We start from the raw sequence: 18,151 nt of genomic DNA on the forward strand, positions 1-18,151 counted from the left end.
TATATATATATAGTAAGAGGAGTGTGCTTGTGCTCTGAGAAGGTTGCAAGTATCGATCCCACAGCCTCCACTCTGGGTTCCTGAGCAAGATCCTCAGGAACCAAGAACCCAATATTTTTTCTCCATCAATTCTTCTTATAACAAGTGATATTTCACCTTCTTTATTCCCTAAGAGCTATGCCTCCTATACAGTGCAGCAGTTTAACTAATCTAGACACATCACCTATTTTATATTGTGTTCTAAGGTTCATGTCCATTGTACGGAAGCCGAGAGGGGTCTTACTTGACTTTTTTTTTTCTTTGCCTTCTCAAGATAATGACATAACTATCTCATTGTCACATTTAAACCATTAATGTTTTCTCGAGATAACAAGATAATTATCTTATTGTCTTTTTCCTCATTTTCAGATCATGGTGGATGATTGGATTGCATGGAATACAGTAGAAACAAATCTTTTTTTTAATGAAACTTTATAAAAATCTGGACTAATTTTGGGGGTTAATGCAACTGATACCTGTTAGAGATGTAACACTGGGGCTTTTTCAGAAAACACCAGGTGCTAAGGCGCCGTTGGTATAGGTCTAATTGCTTATGAATTAGAAGTGGAAGCAAATCATCAAACCAACAACGTCATCTCGTTACCTAAATGTTAAACACAGGATTATTAACAGAATTACACATAGGCTGCCATGACTTATACTTATAAATCCTTTCCCGCTGTTCTGGTATTGAAGGATGTAATCATTTTTAACACACACCAATCATCTCATTATCATGAGCAAACAGCTTTTGTTGTGTTTTGTTAATGAGAAAATTAACACATTTTCTCGAGAAAACCATTGTGTAAAAGTATCAGAGGGGGACGGCTGCTCTCGGCTTCCGTACCATTTAACGACAGCGACTCCAGATCAACATGTATATTTGTCATTGAGTGATGTGGGATAAGCATCTAATTTTTCAGTTGTGGAGGCCAGGAGAGGGACTACAATAAAAGCGCTGCTCTCTGTTTTGCATTATTGCAGTACGATCACTGCTCCATGCAATCTCTTTTATTTTTAATTATTTATTTATTTTTTACTCCACATAATCTGTCACACTCAGGGCCGACTGGGGCACGAGGGCTGACTTGGAGGAGGGGCTGAAGTTCGCCAAGGGCCCCGAAATGGCTAAGTCCGCCACTGCAATAGATTATAATTTAAGAATCCACCATAGCGACTTATAATAAATTTTCAAAAGACGAAAGTCGTTTATCAATGCCATATGATTTTAAATTATAGTCTAAACTCTTTTTTATTTGTGTGTGTTTCAATCTAATTTTATTTCTTAAATCTGGACCGGAAGTTCCGGTACTTCCGCCTTCTCCGCTGTTGCTAAGTAACCAAAAAAGCTTTAGCCTCGTCAGCTTCTTATTTTCTTATAGCAGCAGGTTAGCAGAGCTTACAGCCTGACACAGCGATGGAGGTGACGATGGACCCTTTGTTTCTTGCATGGAGCTACTTCAGGAGGCGGAAGCTTCAACAGTGTTCGGATATTTGTAGTAAAATATTGCAAGACAGTCCCTACGATCAGGTAATGTTAGCTGACAATGCTAGCTAACAGTTTTAAAGCTGTCGCAAACTAATCCAGATTAGTCCTTTAGGTGCAACCTATATCACTAAGATTGCATGTGTTTGTTTCAACTATCAAAATGTTTTTGTGCTTTTTAATGCTTGTTTTTGTTTTTCTGCTCGTCCTTTTTGTTTCCTTTTTTCTGTCTTTCGCCCATTTATCCTTTTTTACATCCTGGCTTTATCCCTGTGTAACTTTCTGCATGTCTTAAGGACTCATCCTTCCTTATCTCAGAGGTAACAAAAATGCTGCACTCTTTTCTGGGTCTTTTTGTGTCCATAATGGGCCCAAATTGTAAAATGTCCACCTTTAGCTTCATTTGGGTGCTTTGTATGATTCAAGCTTCGTCCTCTACAGGCTGCATGGAGCTTGAAAACTAGAGCCCTCACAGAGATGGTGTACATTGATGAAGTTGATGTTGATGAGGAGGGAATTGCCGAGATGATACTGGATGAGAGCTCGATTGCACAAGTTGCACGTAGGTTTCAGCTCTTTACCAGCAAAAACAATAAACTTCTGATAAATTTTGTGATAAATTGTAATTGTTTAAACTCTCCTCTAGGACCTGGAACATCACTGAGACTCCCTGGAACAAGTCAGGGTGGTGGTCCCACTCCAGCAGTCAGGTATGTTGCCTTCACCAGGAATATATTTAAATATTCTGCGTTAATATTTAAAATAAACCTGACTATGATTTCTGATGATCAGGCCGATGACACAATCGGGGCGTCCTATCACAGGGTTTGTGAGACCCAGCACACAGTCAGGGCGACCTGGAACCATGGAGCAGGCAATCAAAACACCGCGCACAGCAAGCACCGCTCGTCCTGTCACTAGTGCTTCTGGTAGATTCATTCGTTTGGGAACTGTGAGTGTTCTGCTTTTATCGAAGGCAATTCAGATCATATTTAGAAATTAATTTAAACATAACATAAAAGAATTGAGAAATTAATGAGACTCCCTTGGTAAAAATGTGTATGAAGAAGAACATCCTAAGACATCAACAAGTTATGGATTTTCTATTGATTTTACTTTTTAAAGAAACTCAGATAAGCCTAAAACAAGGATGTATTTAAAAAGTGTTTCAGATGCTATTTATTTATTTAAAGTGATTGAACTAAAGATAGTTAGCCCATTTATTTTGCAAGAGAAAAAGCATAAAAAAATAAACATCAATTTATTATTCTAAGGCTGACCTTTCCCATTATCAGTCTAACCAAATATAGGTTAATACGTTCTGATAATTTAAGCATCTTCTGTACCTCTAGTTTAAAAATGAATTTATTCTAACCCTTTTTAGACATTTAGATCAGGGGGCCAGTAAACATACATCACTGTACATTTGATCTTACAAAATATTATTTAGCTTATTTCTAAAAATAAATTTCTTTTAAATGTTTAAAACAACACTGTATTTTCTTTTTTCCCCCCAGGCTTCAATGCTAACCAATCCAGAAGGACCCTTTATAAATCTGTCAAGAATAAATCTGTCCAAATACTCCCAAAAACCCAGTTTATCCCGGGTAAGAAAAAAGTGCATTCTAAAAAGTGCATTCTAATAATTTATTTAAGTTATTTTCATTTTTTTTGTCATTTCTTTAATCTTCTGTTTGCAGACTCTATTTGAGTACATCTTTCATCATGAAAACGATGTAAAAAATGTAAGTGTTGCATTCATATGTGCTGTATAGAGAACTGGTTTGCATTTTGACTATTTGAAGCTGATAAATATGGGTTAATTATCTGCAAGGCTTTAGATTTGGCAGCTCTAGCCACTGAACATGCGCAGTTCAAAGATTGGTGGTGGAAGGTTCAACTGGGAAAATGTTACTACAGGTAAATGGGACTCACAACCATCTAAACTCTGAGCATTAATAATGTTGTTTATTAAAACCATTAACCTATTTGCCTGTTCAGACTTGGTTTATACAGAGAAGCAGAAAAACAGTTTCGATCAGCTCTCAACCACCAGGAGGTGGTAGATACATATCTCTACCTCACAAAGGTAGGGACTTTATGATTTAGAACACTTAAAAAAAAAAAAAAAAAAGAATCCTGAAATTCAAAAATTGTGTCTGTGTTTACTTCAAGGTTTATCAGCGGATGGATCAACCTTTAACATCTCTTAACCTTTTCAAGCAAGGTCTGGACCACTTCCCTGGTGAGGTTACGCTTCTCACAGGAATCGCCCGCATCCATGAGGTACAATGAGTCGACATAAAAGCCTCAGTTTTCAAGTCTCCTGTCGGGATTAAATGAGGAAAAATTTCGTATTTACCGTTTCTAATGTGATTTCTTTGCAGGAGATGAACAACATTTCATCAGCCACAGAGTACTACAAGGAGGTGTTGAAGCAGGACAACACACACGTTGAGGCGATTGCCTGCATAGGCAGCAATCACTTCTATACTGATCAGCCTGAAATCGCCCTGCGGTTCTACAGGTCGGGAAGATTTACTCTGAATTATTGCAGGATTTTCACAGTTTAAAGTTCCATCAGAAGCATTTGAATCGATTTAAGCTTTTCTTTTTTTACATTTTGAGGACTCACTATTTTAATCAAGGAATGTTAACGAGCAACACCAACTAGTCCATAATTGGGAAGAGAAAAGATGTAGTCTGGCGGGAGGCATTGTTTTGTAGAACTACTTTCAGCTGCAATTATAATGGAAAGTCTTTTTGGGTAGAACTCTACCAGTTTGGTTTCTCATATCAAGACTGAAATATTCATCCATTAGCATTTACAAAATAGCTCAAGCTCAGATTATATATTATCTTTTAACATAAGCTTTATTGACATTAATTCTCTGTTGGATAAAGGATTAAACGTTAATTTACCCATTACAAAATATACTAATTATCTTAGTCTAAACCATTTCTCTTAGCTTGGCTGTGTGTTTGAGCTCATTTCACAGGTTTTCCTTGAGGATAGCCCAGTGTGCAGCTCCATTCATCAACTCTGACCAGCTTCCCTCTCAACAATAAAGGAACCTACTCACACAGCATGATTCTGCCACCACCATGCGTTGTAATATTGCTGGCGTTTGCAGTTTATGTTTCATTAGTGTTCCTCCAAAGCCAGTATTTTTATTTAAGTCATAGAGTAAAAGGTGGTCTCATCTAAGCGGTGCACCGTCATTCACACGTTTGCAGCTCTGCAGCTCCTCCAAAGTTAAAATGGATCGATGGACTTCATCTTTGATAAAATCTCTCCTTACTCCACTTGTCAGTTCAGCTGGACCTCCATGTCTTAATAGGTTTACAGTTGTAGTACGCTGACTGCAGTGGATTTTACTATGTATCAAAGTCAAATGAGAGGAATGTAAATGCTTGCTAAACATTTTAGAGTCTTATATTTCAAAAACCAGCCTTAATATTTTTGTAATTCTTTTGTTGCCTTTTTTTTGTCTACCACAAAATAGTGCAACAAATGACATATTTTTGGGAAGTTATCTGACAAAATGTGAGAAGGTTTTAGGGTTTTTAATACTTTCTAAAGCTCCGCCTCTAATGAGAAGTTATAACTGAATGCAGGGTGCTTCTTCTGTTCCTAGACGGCTTCTCCAAATGGGAGTATATAACTGCCAGCTGTACAACAACCTGGGCCTCTGCTGTTTCTACGCACAACAGTATGACATGACCCTGTCCTCATTTGAGAGGGCTTTAACTCTGGTGGCCAATGATGAAGAGTTGGCAGATGTCTGGTACAACATTGGACATGTTGCTGTGGTGAGTGAGCAAACTAGAGAAAAATACCAGAAGGTCTACGTTGTTGTTACTAACAACGTTTCCACAAAGAACTTGGAAGCCAGTGTACAACAAATTGAGACTGAGTTGTGTTTTTTTTTTTTTTATAAGGGCATTGGGGATTTGGTTCTGGCGTACCAGTGTTTCAAGCTCACCCTGGCTTTCAATAATGATCACGCTGAGGCATACAACAACCTAGCAGTACTGGAGCTTCGGAAAGGTCATATTGAGCAGGTGAGGTCATGGATTTTATTCAACTGTAAATATCCAAAGGTTTTTGTTTTTATAGCTACAATGTGTTTGTATCGTTATAACAAAATGAAAGTTCCATATTATCCCCATTAATACGAAACTTGTTATAAATAGTCTTGTCATTCATTTGTAATCAGGCTTAAGAGGAGTTTGCTTTAATCAAATAAAGTATTAGTGCGACTGTTTGTTCGTAAAGCACATTTGTGGAAGCTATTCATGATGCAAAAATGTTGTTAAAAAGACAAGTAGCTTGGGTGACATTAGATGAATATGGTTGCTTTATTTACAATCTTATAGAGAAGTGTTTATAAGAAACATCATCTCCTGTTCAGTCCAAAGCCTTCCTGCAGACAGCTGCGTCGCTGGCCCCTCACATGTATGAACCAAACTACAATCTCTCCATTCTGTGTGAAAAGGTAAAGCACTGCTTTGTGATATATAAGAGCTTCTCAAATGTAATTTTCTGTCATGGTCTTTTTTTTTATATATATATATATGTTAATGATACAGATGTCTTTTGCCTCTGTCCAGATAGGAGATCTTCAGAGCAGCTACACTGCGGCTCAGAAGTCTGAAGATGCTTTTCCAGAGCACGCCGACACTCAGCAGCTCCTCAAGCAGCTTCGGCAGCACTTTGCAGCGCTGTGAGGTTCAAAGTCTATCAGGCCTCCCACTAAAAGTTTATGAAAATAGTAAAAGACGAAGGGGTTAGTCAGACAGAAAACGGCAAAGAGGCATTCATTTTATTTCTTAATGTTTTATACAAATAAGAGTTGAATTTAACAAAGATTTTACACAAGTAGAAATGTTGTTTTCTATGACAGTGTGTAGCCTTTAACTTTTACTCTGTGTGTAGAAGGACTCATATGTTTATTTTTATGTAAAATTCTGAAGAACTTTAAAATTAAGTGCTAAGTTTCTATATTTTGTTTATACATTTAAGTCAGATTTTTGTTGTTATACAAACTTTTTAAACAGATGTATTTTCTGTAACAGTTGTTTTGTAGTTTGATCTTCCATGCATAGTTCATAAAGTGGTAAACAATAAACAAGACAAAGGAATCTCAGAGTTAATTTCCTGTCTTGCCAAATTTAACCAGAACCTTGAAACGATTTATTTTTTATCTCAAAGATGTTGGTGCCATTTCACAAATCCACTTTAAGTTAAAATTGCAAGGTGCATCATTCCAGGATGTGAAAGGGTTGCTTTTGGGATACACTGCTGCACAGTCCTCGTTGTTAACGTTGTTTGGTTCTCCGGGATTCCAGAACCTGCAGCAAATATTAGGTCACTTTGTTGAGAGGTAATATAAACTCTTACACGGTTTATCTAAAACCACAGATAGTTTTAAGCAGGTTTATTAGGCATATACAAAATTTACCCTTCAGTCAGTCTCGTCCCATCCAGCCATTTCCAAACGCCTTCCTCCTCCTCATCTGTCAGACCGATCCAGAAACCACTGTGGATCATTGCTCTTGAGGGGTCTTGGTAAGAGCTAATCAAACTAGTTATTCCAATCTGTAAAAAGAAAATTTACACACAGGTGTTCATAGTTGGGTATACCAAAGCAATAAAAAAAGGATTTATCCCATTATGGATTTATTCTGTTGTTTAATTGCTAAACAATTTTTGACATAATAGACAGATAAGTAAAGCAAAAATAAAGCAAACTAGATATGTTAAATCTTGATTTAAATACACATTAGCAGGCTGAAGTTGGCTATAAAATGGCAATAATGCTCTTTACCCCATCGCTTCAGGTCTCTCCTCTGTGCGAGCAACCATTGCATCATGAACAATCACTAACATTACGTCCCCTCAGCCAATCAGCTTCATGTATAACCTCAGCTCCTGTTCTGTCTCTGCACTAAAAGCCTTTTCTCCCCTCAGCAGAGAGAATGGAGTCGTAAAAAGTCGCTTTGATTGATTAAGGTGTATTAATGCTCTGCGTTAGACTGTAACATACCAGCGTTATCGATATGTGAAAGGTAATTGGTTAGATAACTCCATTTCTGAAATTAGTTACTAACGGCATTATTATGTGATGTATTTCTCCCAACACTGCTTGAGTAGAACCAGTCTGACAAGATGAAGTCTGCTAAAGTACCTGAAAAAGCTCAGTATCATGAGGAGAAAGTTGAAAGCGGATGAGAAATAAAGCCATTAGATGTTTTTTTCAGACTTTGAGTCTCCTGAGAGCTGTTATCCACAAATGGAGAGAGCATGCGGTGAGTCTTTCTCAGGATTGGCCTGCTACCAAAATTACTCAAAGAGTGCATCAATGATTGTTCCTCAATAAAGGTCAGTTTTCATAAATCAACAAAAATAACGAAGAGCAAAAAATGACAATCATATGCTAAATGTAAAAATAATGCATTGAGATGAAATTTTTTTTTTTCTAGATTCACAAAGCCTTTATTTATTTGTACAAATCTGTCAGGAGTGTAAATGTGTTGCCTTACATTCTTCTCTCTGCTGTTTATGATTGCCAAGTCCCCTCCTAACCTCTTGCAGGACTGGCGGGCCCCGTTCCATGACACGCGGCTGACGGTGTCAGAAAACGTGAAGTAAAAACAGCTTGAGCTCATGAAAGTCCATCCAGGCAAACAGTGTCTGCAGCCTTCCTCTATTTTGGAAAAAAAAGGAATCTTAAATTCTTGTTAGCTTGTTTACAGTAATTACATATATGAAATGACTATTGAAGAGCCTCGCACTTATCATTAGGAGGTGGGATCTCAGTGCTACAGTGTCCAGCTGAATCTTTTCAACCTTTTTTTCATAGTCCTTAACTCTAACGTTCAGGTGCGCGAGTTCCCACTTGGTGACCTGCTGCTCACGGATCTCCATCGCCAGCTGTTTCCTGGCTTCATCCCTACTTTGGACTGCAGCGTCATAAGAAGCTTGAAGTTTGGTTATCTCACCACTGATGTCTCTTACTATATTATTAGCAGTGAGTTTGTTATCTGTAGGAAATAAAAATTGTGAAATGATAAGTTATTTCCCCTCAATTCTTTTGATAGAACAGAAAAGTTTTCACATTTTTATTTGAGTACGTTTCATTCATTTATTGGATGATATATACAATAAATAGTATGAAATATTGGCAATAATTTATTCTGTAAAGTTAAAAACATTTTCAGAATATGTGTTTCCATATATCACAGTTTAGGAACCACATCTTTAAATAAAAGGATAATATGTTAAAAGACTTTTGGAGACGTTTGCCCATTATAGTTTTAGATTAAACCTTTATTCGCTGTGCTCTTTATATATCCAGAATAGAACATTATTAATTTTTCAATACAAGCTTGCACTTTTTAAAATTTCTTAACACAGATTACTTCATTTTTTTACTTAAAAATGTACCAATCATATATTGTGATTTCTAGATTTGTTTCTTTTTAGATTATGTCTCTAATGGTGGACATGAACATACAATAAAAATTTCAGACCCATCCATTCTGACTGGATATTTCATCACTCTTTACACTCTTTACAATATTTGGAGGTTTATTTTTCCAATAAGAGGCATTGATCGAATATATTCAATAGGGTTACGATGGGAAAGAAAATCCTAAATCCATTCAGATTTGCATTGAGGGTCATCATCCAGTAGGAACATTCATTTGTGTCCAGATACCAATCATCTGATCCAAATGCGGATTAGAAATATCATACTTGTATTTTTAAGAACATTGTAGGAGCGACTAAGGTTTAAGGCAATAGTAAACGAGAACATAATGGAATGCAACTGTTATTACAATAATGCTATTGAAGTTCATTTCATCATATTGCTTATGTTTAGACTGTTCAAACCTTTTTTCTGAAACAAAAAAATGCTTTTTAGTCAAATTAGACTATTGTTAAACTGTTCGGCCTAAAAGATAGGAATAATACTGGGATAAACTATTGTGAGACTTTCAAACCTAATAAGGTTTGACAGTCTTAGCATAGTCTAAGCATAGTAGTTGTATTGTGGATTACAGTAAATCTCGGATAAATTTAACTTGGTCACATGTATCTACTTTAAAAAAAGCAGTGTATATATATATATATATATATATATATATATATATATATATATATATATATATATATATATATATATATATATATATAGATGAATGGTTTTATATATACAGAAAAATCAGTTCAAGCAGCTGAAGAACTGCAATATGCTGTTTATCTGATCATTATTGGTGCACATAATCTTTTTTTCTTATTGCATTTTCTTGATATTACAAACTTGTGTGATTAATCTACAACAAGTTGTCTAATCTGGTTGGTTTTGAATCGTAATACATTAAAGGAATCTGACAACAGATTTGATTAAAACATATTAATCCCTTAATTCACTATCGTCAGTTTACTGTAACTCTCTTTACATCATAAGTGTTGCATTAAACATCAACATTAGTGTAAAGTTACTTGCATAAAAATAACTTACAGTACACCCCCAGGCCAATATTCACCACTAGCAGGATCAGTGCAAACACTCCTAGACCCACTTTGAGCAACTTGGAATGATCTATGCTTGATTCAGGTCTCAGCGCCGACACAGTCACTACATAGGAAATATTAGAGCCATCGACAGTTGAGAAAAAGAGGGATATATAAGCATGAGAAAACACTAGATAAATGTATTTTTTAAAATTTCACTTGTTTTTTTTTTTTTTAAATCGAATTGTACAGCCACACACAAGGCCAAAATTAGTCCTGAAATGTCAATAAAGCCAATCACAGGTCTGACATACCTTGATTCTCTGAATTGGAAGAAAAAGTATAATCATCTTCAGTGGCTTCCTCGTGACTGATCAGTTGGTTGTAAGGACGACTTGCATTTAATGTTTCATCCATTTTTGAATGTTATATTGAGAGTGGTCTGAAAGAACAGTCCAGCAGAGATTGTTTGTCAGGACGTTGCCCTGTGTAACATTACACACAGAAAAAGTTCATTTGTTAAATATTGACAGAGGTAAACCAAGTGACTGGGCCGGACTTTAGCAGGACTAACCTAGGCTGGACCCCAGTCTGGGGCTAAATAATTATTTAATTGTCTAGTAAATGGATGTTTTTACAAGCAGAATATATTAATTCAATTAAATTCAAATATAATTGTCTAATCTCAAGGAAATTATATTTAGGAATTTAGAAACAAAACCTGTAACCCCATATTAAGTTAAGCTAGTGTATTCTGATTGATTAAAGTGAAATACAGTTAACCCCAACAACTTTAAAACCCTTTATTTTTATTGAAAATGACTTTTAACCAACCAGAAGGTTTGTTTCTGAAAGGATATGAGGTAGGAATCAGTCAAAAAAAAAAAAAAAATCTAAATAAATAAATAAACTATTCAAAAGTTTTGCCAGTTATGTTTTATATGTAATCATGGGTGAAACATTTCTAGAAGTGACACTGTAATTCTGAGGAACCAGTTAAAAAAGAAGAAATATAATATCACAGTTAGAAAATGACCCTGAATTTGGTTCACCGCTGCATATTGTTTGCACTTTAAATTTGAAAACCATTATGCATCTATGTTTGAAACTCTCACTTAGATTAAGAAGAAAGTAGTTTAGCTGTTCTTCTCTCTTTTTTAACAGTCAACAAATTAAATACATTATTTTTGACAGGGTTCCTGAACTTATGTATGCTGTTGAGTTGTAAGAACCTTTTAAACCGTTTTAAATGTAAATTTTTTTGAAAGATAAAATGTTGTCTAAATTTGTATGGTTGTTGTTTTTTATTGGCTCCTATTATAAGTAGTGCAGATACATTAAGATTAATGATGTGACTTTCACATGTTTCTGCTGTATCAGAACATAGTTGGGTACTTTTGCTGTGATGTTATTGTTTTACCTTGTTTTTCAAATGTCTAAATTAAAGTTACATTGATTTTGTAGAAATGCAACACATTTTGGATACACCTGGCATGTAGGAACTGCTTTAATCATGAAGCTCAATCTTCCAAAATGCTGAAAAATACCGCATTGGAACCGTGAAAAATGTTACTTAGCAGGAAACTGCTTTAAAGCTTCCTGTTTGTACTTTCAGCTGAGGTGGACTTGACTCAATTCTATCTTCCTCATACCTCACCCAAAATATGTAGGTTATCCTGAGCTTTTTTCTATATTAATGTTGCTATAAGTTTAAGCCGCTGGAGGACTTAGGGACCACTTTCCATCATTCCATCTCCTGCAGTATTTAGTTAGTTCAACCCCTAACTATATATTGTCTCTGCATTTTCTTGCCATAGTACCGGTAGCTTCATCTAATCTGTTCTGTTTGAATGTGACATTATCCTGGAGAGAAATATCAGCTGTGCTGATGCCAACAACACCTTTGTTTATAGATATTGGAGCTTGGCCTGTTTTTCAGTGTAGTCCTGTTTCTCTTAAGGCTTATTTATGCTTCAAAACTAGGTTGTCTGCATATGTGTCGCAGTAAACAAAAAGACGTCCCCGCCCCCTCCGCAGACACCCTGCTGCACCTCTCCCAAATTGTAGGTGAATGCAGACAGTGACTCAGACAGGAGGCCAGCCTGTTTTGTTTTTATTACCCTAATTGTAGAAAACAACTCGTCAAGTTGGACCAGCTAGAAGAGCGAGGTGTGCAGTTACACTGGGACCCTTTTTCCACCTGGATCCCCGCTCTTTTTCTCCCTCATGTCCCTCCGTTGTCAGACAAACTTGCCTCCACTTCCTCACCGCCTCGGCCATAGCTAGACCCACAGCATATAGCCCAGACCACGCTTCAAAATTCAGCATAAATCAAAAATGTCAGTGTCAAGCTCACTGCGACACACTGCTGCAGGGAGTATAACCAGCCTTTTAGTATGAGTAACCATATGTGCTCTCTTTCACCCTCTGTCAAGAGAATTAGCTCTGAGCTTGTCTGCCTGGATGTGCCTTTACTCTACAGGGCCACCTGTGGAGCAAGTTAAAAGTTATATTTTTTATCTCTGCTTCTTTTTTTATGTCTGCTTCTGTCTGCTTCAAAGCCAGTCAACCTTGGCAGAAGGGGGCTCACATTGAGCCTGGTTCTGAAGGAGTTTTTTTTCCTGTTAAAACAGAGTTTTTCCTTTCCACTGTCGCTACATTCATGCTTGGTGTTAAGGTATGCTGAAGTGTCAAATGTGAATAAATTTCATCGCCACAAGGTCAATCAGGATGACTATGTGATGCTAGTCAATGACTCGATGCATTCAACAGATTTTGCTTGACAAAAAACATTCAACTCACTAACTATTGTCTCTGTAATGTATCTTGAGATCACGTGTGTTGTGAACTGGTCACTATATAAATAAACTGAGTTGAATTGAATTGTTCAGGGGTCGCCAAAGCAAGTTGCTATGACTTGCCTGTTTGTCCTTAACTCAAATACTGTTACACAGTTTTCACAAAGCCTTTAATTATTTGTACAAAGAATTTGTCAATTTGAATGTTTATTCATGCAGTAATGTATTTCTAGAACTAGGCAAACATAAAAAAGGAACCAATAGACAAGTCAAACCATGACTATAATTTTCCAAAATTGGGAAATATTCTAAAATGCGGTTTGTGAATTGCTAAACCTGCATTTCTGAAAACAATGAAACTTTCTAGTTTTTGAAAGCTAAAATCTCTATTCTATGTGTATCATTACACCCCTACTACCTAACTTCTCAGTATATTGTGACTTATATCAGTAAGATTAAATCTCTAGGGCCTGACCCTAATGAATTGCATTTTAATACTTCAAACATAATAATGTAAAAATCTTTGACAAAACAGGAAGCAAATCTTTCTTTATGATTTAATGTAATTATCAAAGTTTTAATAACAAACACTATAACAGATTAGATTGGTTAAAAAAAGTTTTAAGTCAGCTCATATGTATCTTTAAGCGTTTTTACACATTGCTCAATGACATCTCACAGATCCAGTTAAGTAGAAGCTGCTGGCAGTCTCCATTATACCAAGTCTTCATAGGGTCTCCGTAATAATGAAACGCAGTACAGTTTCCACTCTGATGTCCAGTTTCAGTGGGTTGCCCGGTTCTCCAGTACCTGTGATTATTTAAAAATATTCTGAGATACTTATGGTTGCGTTTCTTAGAAACAGTGATGGTTTTAAAGGGTATTTATATGAGTGCCATAATAGCGAATGATTTCTTACATTACGGATGCGTCAGTCACATTGCTTATCCATGTCCATCTCCCCTGATGTTGCAGATTAGTAAGGCCGATCCAGAAACCATTCATCCACCACATGCTGCTGCTGTCTATTCTTATGAAATTAGTACTTATGAGTTGCTGTAAACAATAAGACATCTGGGGTCAGACATTCGTGTAGTCAAAGAGTAAACAGGCGATTAAACATTGATGTTGGCATGACTACTTTATTTCTATGCAGGATCTCATTTATTTCATCATCATACATATATTAGAATTCAGCCCTTAAATAGTATTTTTTCCTAAAAGTCAAATTCTTTTAATATAACTCTGTCTTTAGGTTTGAACCCACCTGTTCCTCCAAGTTGTTGATCACCAGCAGGTCACCTCCTTGGCGAATGCAGTCTGCTCTGCTATCTGACCAGTTCTTCCTTGCAACAGGTTCAAATTCAGAAAAGTAGTAGCAGGATGTTTTAAGCAGGATCCACCCTGATGGACATCTCCCACAGCTTTTCTCTGTTATAATAAAAACGAGAACAGAATTTTTAAAATGGTTTCAGAAACAGTCCAACAAAACTTGTAATGTTTTCCCAAAGGCATTCAGACCTGGTGAACTATTTATATTTTGCCACTTTACCACCACAAGCTTCATTATATTGTAATGTGACAGACCAAAACAAAGTAGTGCAGGTACCTTAAGCTGTGATGTTTACTACTCCTTTGCATCCAATGGCCTTTAAAACTTGTGTAATTTGCACAAAGAGTCCACCTATGTGTAATAAATCCTAGAATTTGCTTTGCTAGAAAACTGAATCAGAACACCCCTAAAAGTTTGAATTTTGCATCAAAAAGTCAGGCGACACAACTATACCCAACTTTCATGTTCTCTGAAGGCCTCACAGGTTTTTCAAAGAACATTACTGAACAAACCACAGAAAGAAGGGAGACGTTAAGATAATTTTAAAGCTGGGTCTAAAGAGTCTTTCACAACTACAAACCTACCAAGACTCGGTCCTTCACCTAAACTGATTGGCTTGCAAGTCGTATTAATCAGAGGAAGATCTTAGGGGGGTAACTGGAGGTTTACAGGTCTGATGAGAGAATCTCTTAATAGAAAAAATAATAGCTTGGCACTTCAAGAAAACTGCCTTTATGGATGAGTGGTATGAAAAAAAGGGCTGCAGAGCGGGGAAAAGGTAGCACTGCTGCCTTGCAGCAAGAAGGTTCTGGATTTGATTACTGGCTTGGGGTCATTCTGCATGGTGTTTGCATGTTCTCCCTGCGCATACTTGAGTTCTCTCTGGGTACTCCGGCTTCCTCCCACAGTCCAAAAACATGGTTGTTGGGTTAATTGGCTTCTCTAAATTCTCCTTAGGTATGAGTGTGTGCGTGAATGATTGTTTGTCTCTGTGCTGCCCTGCGATGGACCGGCAACCTGTCCAGCTGTAGATAGGTACCAGCACCCCTTGCAACCCCAGCAGGGATAAAGTGTGCCTGAAAACGAATGGATGGTAAGGAAAAAAGGAAAACATAAGAAATCCCCAAAAAAGCTTATGTATGCGGCCAAAAAACAGGCACATCACTCCATTGTTACTAGTGGGGGTGGAAACACCATGTGGTAGGAGCCGTATAGCTCTTTTTCTTCAACTCCGCAATTATCCACTACTCGTCTATCTAATGAATAGTTTGAGGTTTTTAATCAGAATATGATAAAATGTCACAGAGATGGTAGAGATCTCACCAGTGTGTATTGCAAGCCTCTGCTCTATGCTTCTGGGTTTTTTTTTTTCATTCAAACTTTGTTTTTACAATATATAATGTAATATATTTTATTCTATGTATTCAATGTTTGCATTTTACTTTGACAAATGCATAATACTATAAACATGTCCTTTTAATGATCAGTTATTGAATGATTGATTTTTGACTGATTGCCAGATTAACTAATCAAAAAGAGGGATACAAATACTTTAGCAAGAAACAGTAGAAAATGGAACATAATTTTTGAATGCTTAAAACTACCAAAAGCAGATGTATTGGACTTCAGATTTGTCTTCTCTGTTTGCAACTTGGCTATTTGCCTCTGAAGGTTGTCTGTCAGAGTCCTCTTCTGCCTCACTTGCAGCTTTAGTTGCACATGGTTGACGCGCTCGTTCGCCAGCGTTCTCTGAGCCTCCAGTTTTTCTCTTATTATCCCTGTGTGGTTGCGGAGAAAGTTCACCTCAACAAGAAGGGGTGAAGCTGCCAAATCAGGAATCTGAAGGTCTTTGGCATTAGCACCTGTACGATAAGAAAACTGTGTTAGACACTATGAGGTATTTAGTGGAAGGTGTTCATTAACACTTTAGTAATGCAAAAATGTGTTTATCTCATAATCAATTGACATTACCTATTTATCACTAGCCTGTGGCACCTTAAGGACAAACATTTCTGCTTTTGATATGTCTAATATCCTCCTATTAGTTTGGAGATCAGCTCAGGTATTTTATAACTTAACAGTAGTGCACAATACAGATTTTCATACTTACAATAAATCCCAATGACAGCAGCAGAAATGAGCAGAGCAGCATTTAGCAGACCCAGACTTAGTATAACCAGTCGGTGGTGTTGAAACCTATTTCTCCCAATTTCGGTAAACAGACCTTTAAAACATTTATCAGGGTTAGTATTCATAGCTAATTCTACTCTGTTATTGTTTTCAAACAGAAATTAGAAAATATTTCCTAGTTACTGTTTACGCTCTAATGTGTTTACTCCTCATGGAAGACATAAAAGTTTCCATTTTTAAGAAAAAAATACCAATTTCAAATCAATTGTGACACTATTTTGTTCCACTTTCCTTACATTTTAAATAGATTATTTAAAATTTGTAAAAGGAAGACAGACAAACAGACATTAAAGTTTCTTGCAAACTCTACCTTGACCAAATGATTGGCGAGGAGAATGTGAGCTCTCCTCTGTGGTCAAATCTTGATAAATCTTTCCTCCGAACGACATGTTTTCCTCTCTTTCCTCTCTTTTACTCTGAGTTCTGCACTTAACCACTGCAAGTAGTCCTCATTGATCTGTTTGTCTGTCCTGTTCAAACTGACGATAAGGGGGCGGTGTGTGCTTGAGTGACCAGTTTTTAAATGGAAGCCTGGGGACTGTGTGGTGTTTACCATTAGAGCCACGGGGTAAAGGTAAAGGAAATTCAGTTATCTTGGTGCAATTTACAGCTAAGGGGCTTTGAACAGACATAACATAATAATATATTTAGTTCATGAACGTAATTTTTTGGGGGACAGTGGGGACATGTCCCCTGCATTCTCAAACATCAGTTTTGGTCCCCTGCATGTTTTACTGTCCAAAAACAATGTTATACTACAGTACACAGACATTCGTTGAGCACTAGGACCCAGCAGAAAACTGCAGCTCACGCTGAGGCAGGTCGGTGATTGGATGGTTTTACACACTGAAGTTAGTTATACCAAAAAATACTTGCCCCCCCCCCCCCCCACTTCTGTAATCAGAGTCCGTCCATGATTTAGTTTAAAGCTTTTAGTATTGTACGGTATAATCTCTATAATATGACATATAAATAAATTTACCTGCTTTATGTAGGATGTATTTTTCCAGATGCTGCTAAAGGTGTTCCTTTAACTGCTTTTGAAAAGTACAACACAGTACATAAAGAGTACATGCTCATATGCAGATAGTTGAGTCACTGCATACCTAATTTAGTTCAAATAAAGGAACTCTAGCAAATTAACTACCCATAAAACAATAAAAACAGATTTAAGCTTTGGACTTTTAGACATTGCTATTGAAAGTACATAGAATTGTTTTGGTATCATAATCAATGCATGTATCCCCAGCTAGTTTATTCAAACCCAATTAACTTAGTTTAGCTTTGAGTACTTTTTATAGCTTTAGTTTAATGAGCCTAAAGGATGTTTGCTTAATTTAGCATCCCTGTGTTTTATGTTGGGGACTGTGAAACTGTAGTATCTATGCAGCACAGCAGCATAATAAAGACAGAACTGTTGGTTGAAGCAGTGATCGAAAGCAAAACACATCCGATGCTTAAAGTGGTCAGCCAGTCACTAAAGCTAACCAGGTGAGCTAGCAGGTGATCCTATAATCACTAGGAAAACCATGTGATCCAAATTACATCAATACCAACAACCTACTTATCTTATTGTAGGTAGCTTGGGTTAGCTTAATCTACTCTAGTTAAGCATGGGTCAGTTTTAAGCTTTGATTGGTTTATCTTGCCTCTAGTTAGTTTATTGAGGTTAGCTTAATGTAGGAGCCAATTATTTTTTGTTAATAATAAACAAAGTTTTTTTTTATTTTTGTGGATAATCTAGCTAAGTTTATTCTACTTTATTGTTTGATATCTGTTAT

At 36.6% G+C, this 18,151-nt stretch overlaps 3 protein-coding genes across 3 annotated transcripts; 1 reads left to right on the top strand and 2 right to left on the bottom strand.

Moving 5' to 3' along the window:
- Positions 1-1,365: 1,365 nt before the first annotated feature.
- On the top strand, positions 1,366-6,537 carry ttc8 (tetratricopeptide repeat domain 8). The gene is made up of 14 exons (XM_015386834.1): positions 1,366-1,570; positions 1,967-2,087; positions 2,172-2,235; positions 2,318-2,477; positions 3,043-3,132; positions 3,226-3,270; positions 3,360-3,445; positions 3,527-3,614; positions 3,701-3,811; positions 3,913-4,052; positions 5,164-5,338; positions 5,468-5,590; positions 5,941-6,024; positions 6,140-6,537. Exons 1-14 carry the CDS (start codon positions 1,457-1,459, stop codon positions 6,254-6,256), a joined length of 1,518 nt encoding a protein of 505 aa, XP_015242320.1. The 5' UTR covers positions 1,366-1,456; the 3' UTR covers positions 6,257-6,537.
- A 156-nt stretch (positions 6,538-6,693) lies between these two features.
- On the bottom strand, positions 6,694-10,497 carry LOC107092381 (CD209 antigen-like protein A). The gene is made up of 6 exons (XM_015386835.1): positions 10,364-10,497; positions 10,057-10,173; positions 8,324-8,572; positions 8,072-8,235; positions 6,991-7,127; positions 6,694-6,880 (listed from the first exon to the last, which is right to left on the bottom strand). The coding sequence occupies exons 1-6, from the start codon at positions 10,464-10,466 to the stop codon at positions 6,730-6,732; spliced, it is 921 nt and encodes a 306-aa protein (XP_015242321.1). The 5' UTR covers positions 10,467-10,497; the 3' UTR covers positions 6,694-6,729.
- Positions 10,498-13,497: 3,000 nt separating this feature from the next.
- Positions 13,498-16,759, bottom strand: LOC107092397 (CD209 antigen-like protein C). Its single transcript, XM_015386853.1, has 6 exons — positions 16,681-16,759; positions 16,291-16,404; positions 15,785-16,042; positions 14,115-14,278; positions 13,767-13,903; positions 13,498-13,657 (listed from the first exon to the last, which is right to left on the bottom strand). The coding sequence occupies exons 1-6, from the start codon at positions 16,757-16,759 to the stop codon at positions 13,501-13,503; spliced, it is 909 nt and encodes a 302-aa protein (XP_015242339.1). The 3' UTR covers positions 13,498-13,500.
- Positions 16,760-18,151: the final 1,392 nt, after the last annotated feature.

This window comes from Cyprinodon variegatus, unplaced genomic scaffold (genome assembly GCF_000732505.1).
Source record: "Cyprinodon variegatus isolate N-32 unplaced genomic scaffold, C_variegatus-1.0 Scaffold379, whole genome shotgun sequence".
Taxonomy (NCBI): Eukaryota; Metazoa; Chordata; class Actinopteri; order Cyprinodontiformes; family Cyprinodontidae; genus Cyprinodon; species Cyprinodon variegatus.

Excerpts from the sequence above, each read along its gene's own strand:
- ttc8 (XM_015386834.1), top strand. The coding sequence starts at position 1,457 with ATGGAGGTGACGATGGACCCTTTGTTTCTTGCATGGAGCTACTTCAGG. Across the intron at positions 3,446-3,526 it reads CTGGGAAAATGTTACTACAG|ACTTGGTTTATACAGAGAAG; the intron begins GTAAATGGGACT and ends TTGCCTGTTCAG. Across the intron at positions 5,339-5,467 it reads ACATTGGACATGTTGCTGTG|GGCATTGGGGATTTGGTTCT; the intron begins GTGAGTGAGCAA and ends TTTTTTTATAAG.
- LOC107092381 (XM_015386835.1), bottom strand. The coding sequence starts at position 10,466 with ATGGATGAAACATTAAATGCAAGTCGTCCTTACAACCAACTGATCAGT. Across the intron at positions 10,174-10,363 it reads TTCCAATTCAGAGAATCAAG|TGACTGTGTCGGCGCTGAGA; the intron begins GTATGTCAGACC and ends TTTCCTATGTAG. Across the intron at positions 7,128-8,071 it reads TAAACAGCAGAGAGAAGAAT|ATTGGAATAACTAGTTTGAT; the intron begins GTAAGGCAACAC and ends TTCTTTTTACAG.
- LOC107092397 (XM_015386853.1), bottom strand. The coding sequence starts at position 16,759 with ATGTCGTTCGGAGGAAAGATTTATCAAGATTTGACCACAGAGGAGAGC. Across the intron at positions 16,405-16,680 it reads TCGCCAATCATTTGGTCAAG|GTCTGTTTACCGAAATTGGG; the intron begins GTAGAGTTTGCA and ends AATGTTTTAAAG. Across the intron at positions 13,658-13,766 it reads GTGACTGACGCATCCGTAAT|GTACTGGAGAACCGGGCAAC; the intron begins GTAAGAAATCAT and ends AAATAATCACAG.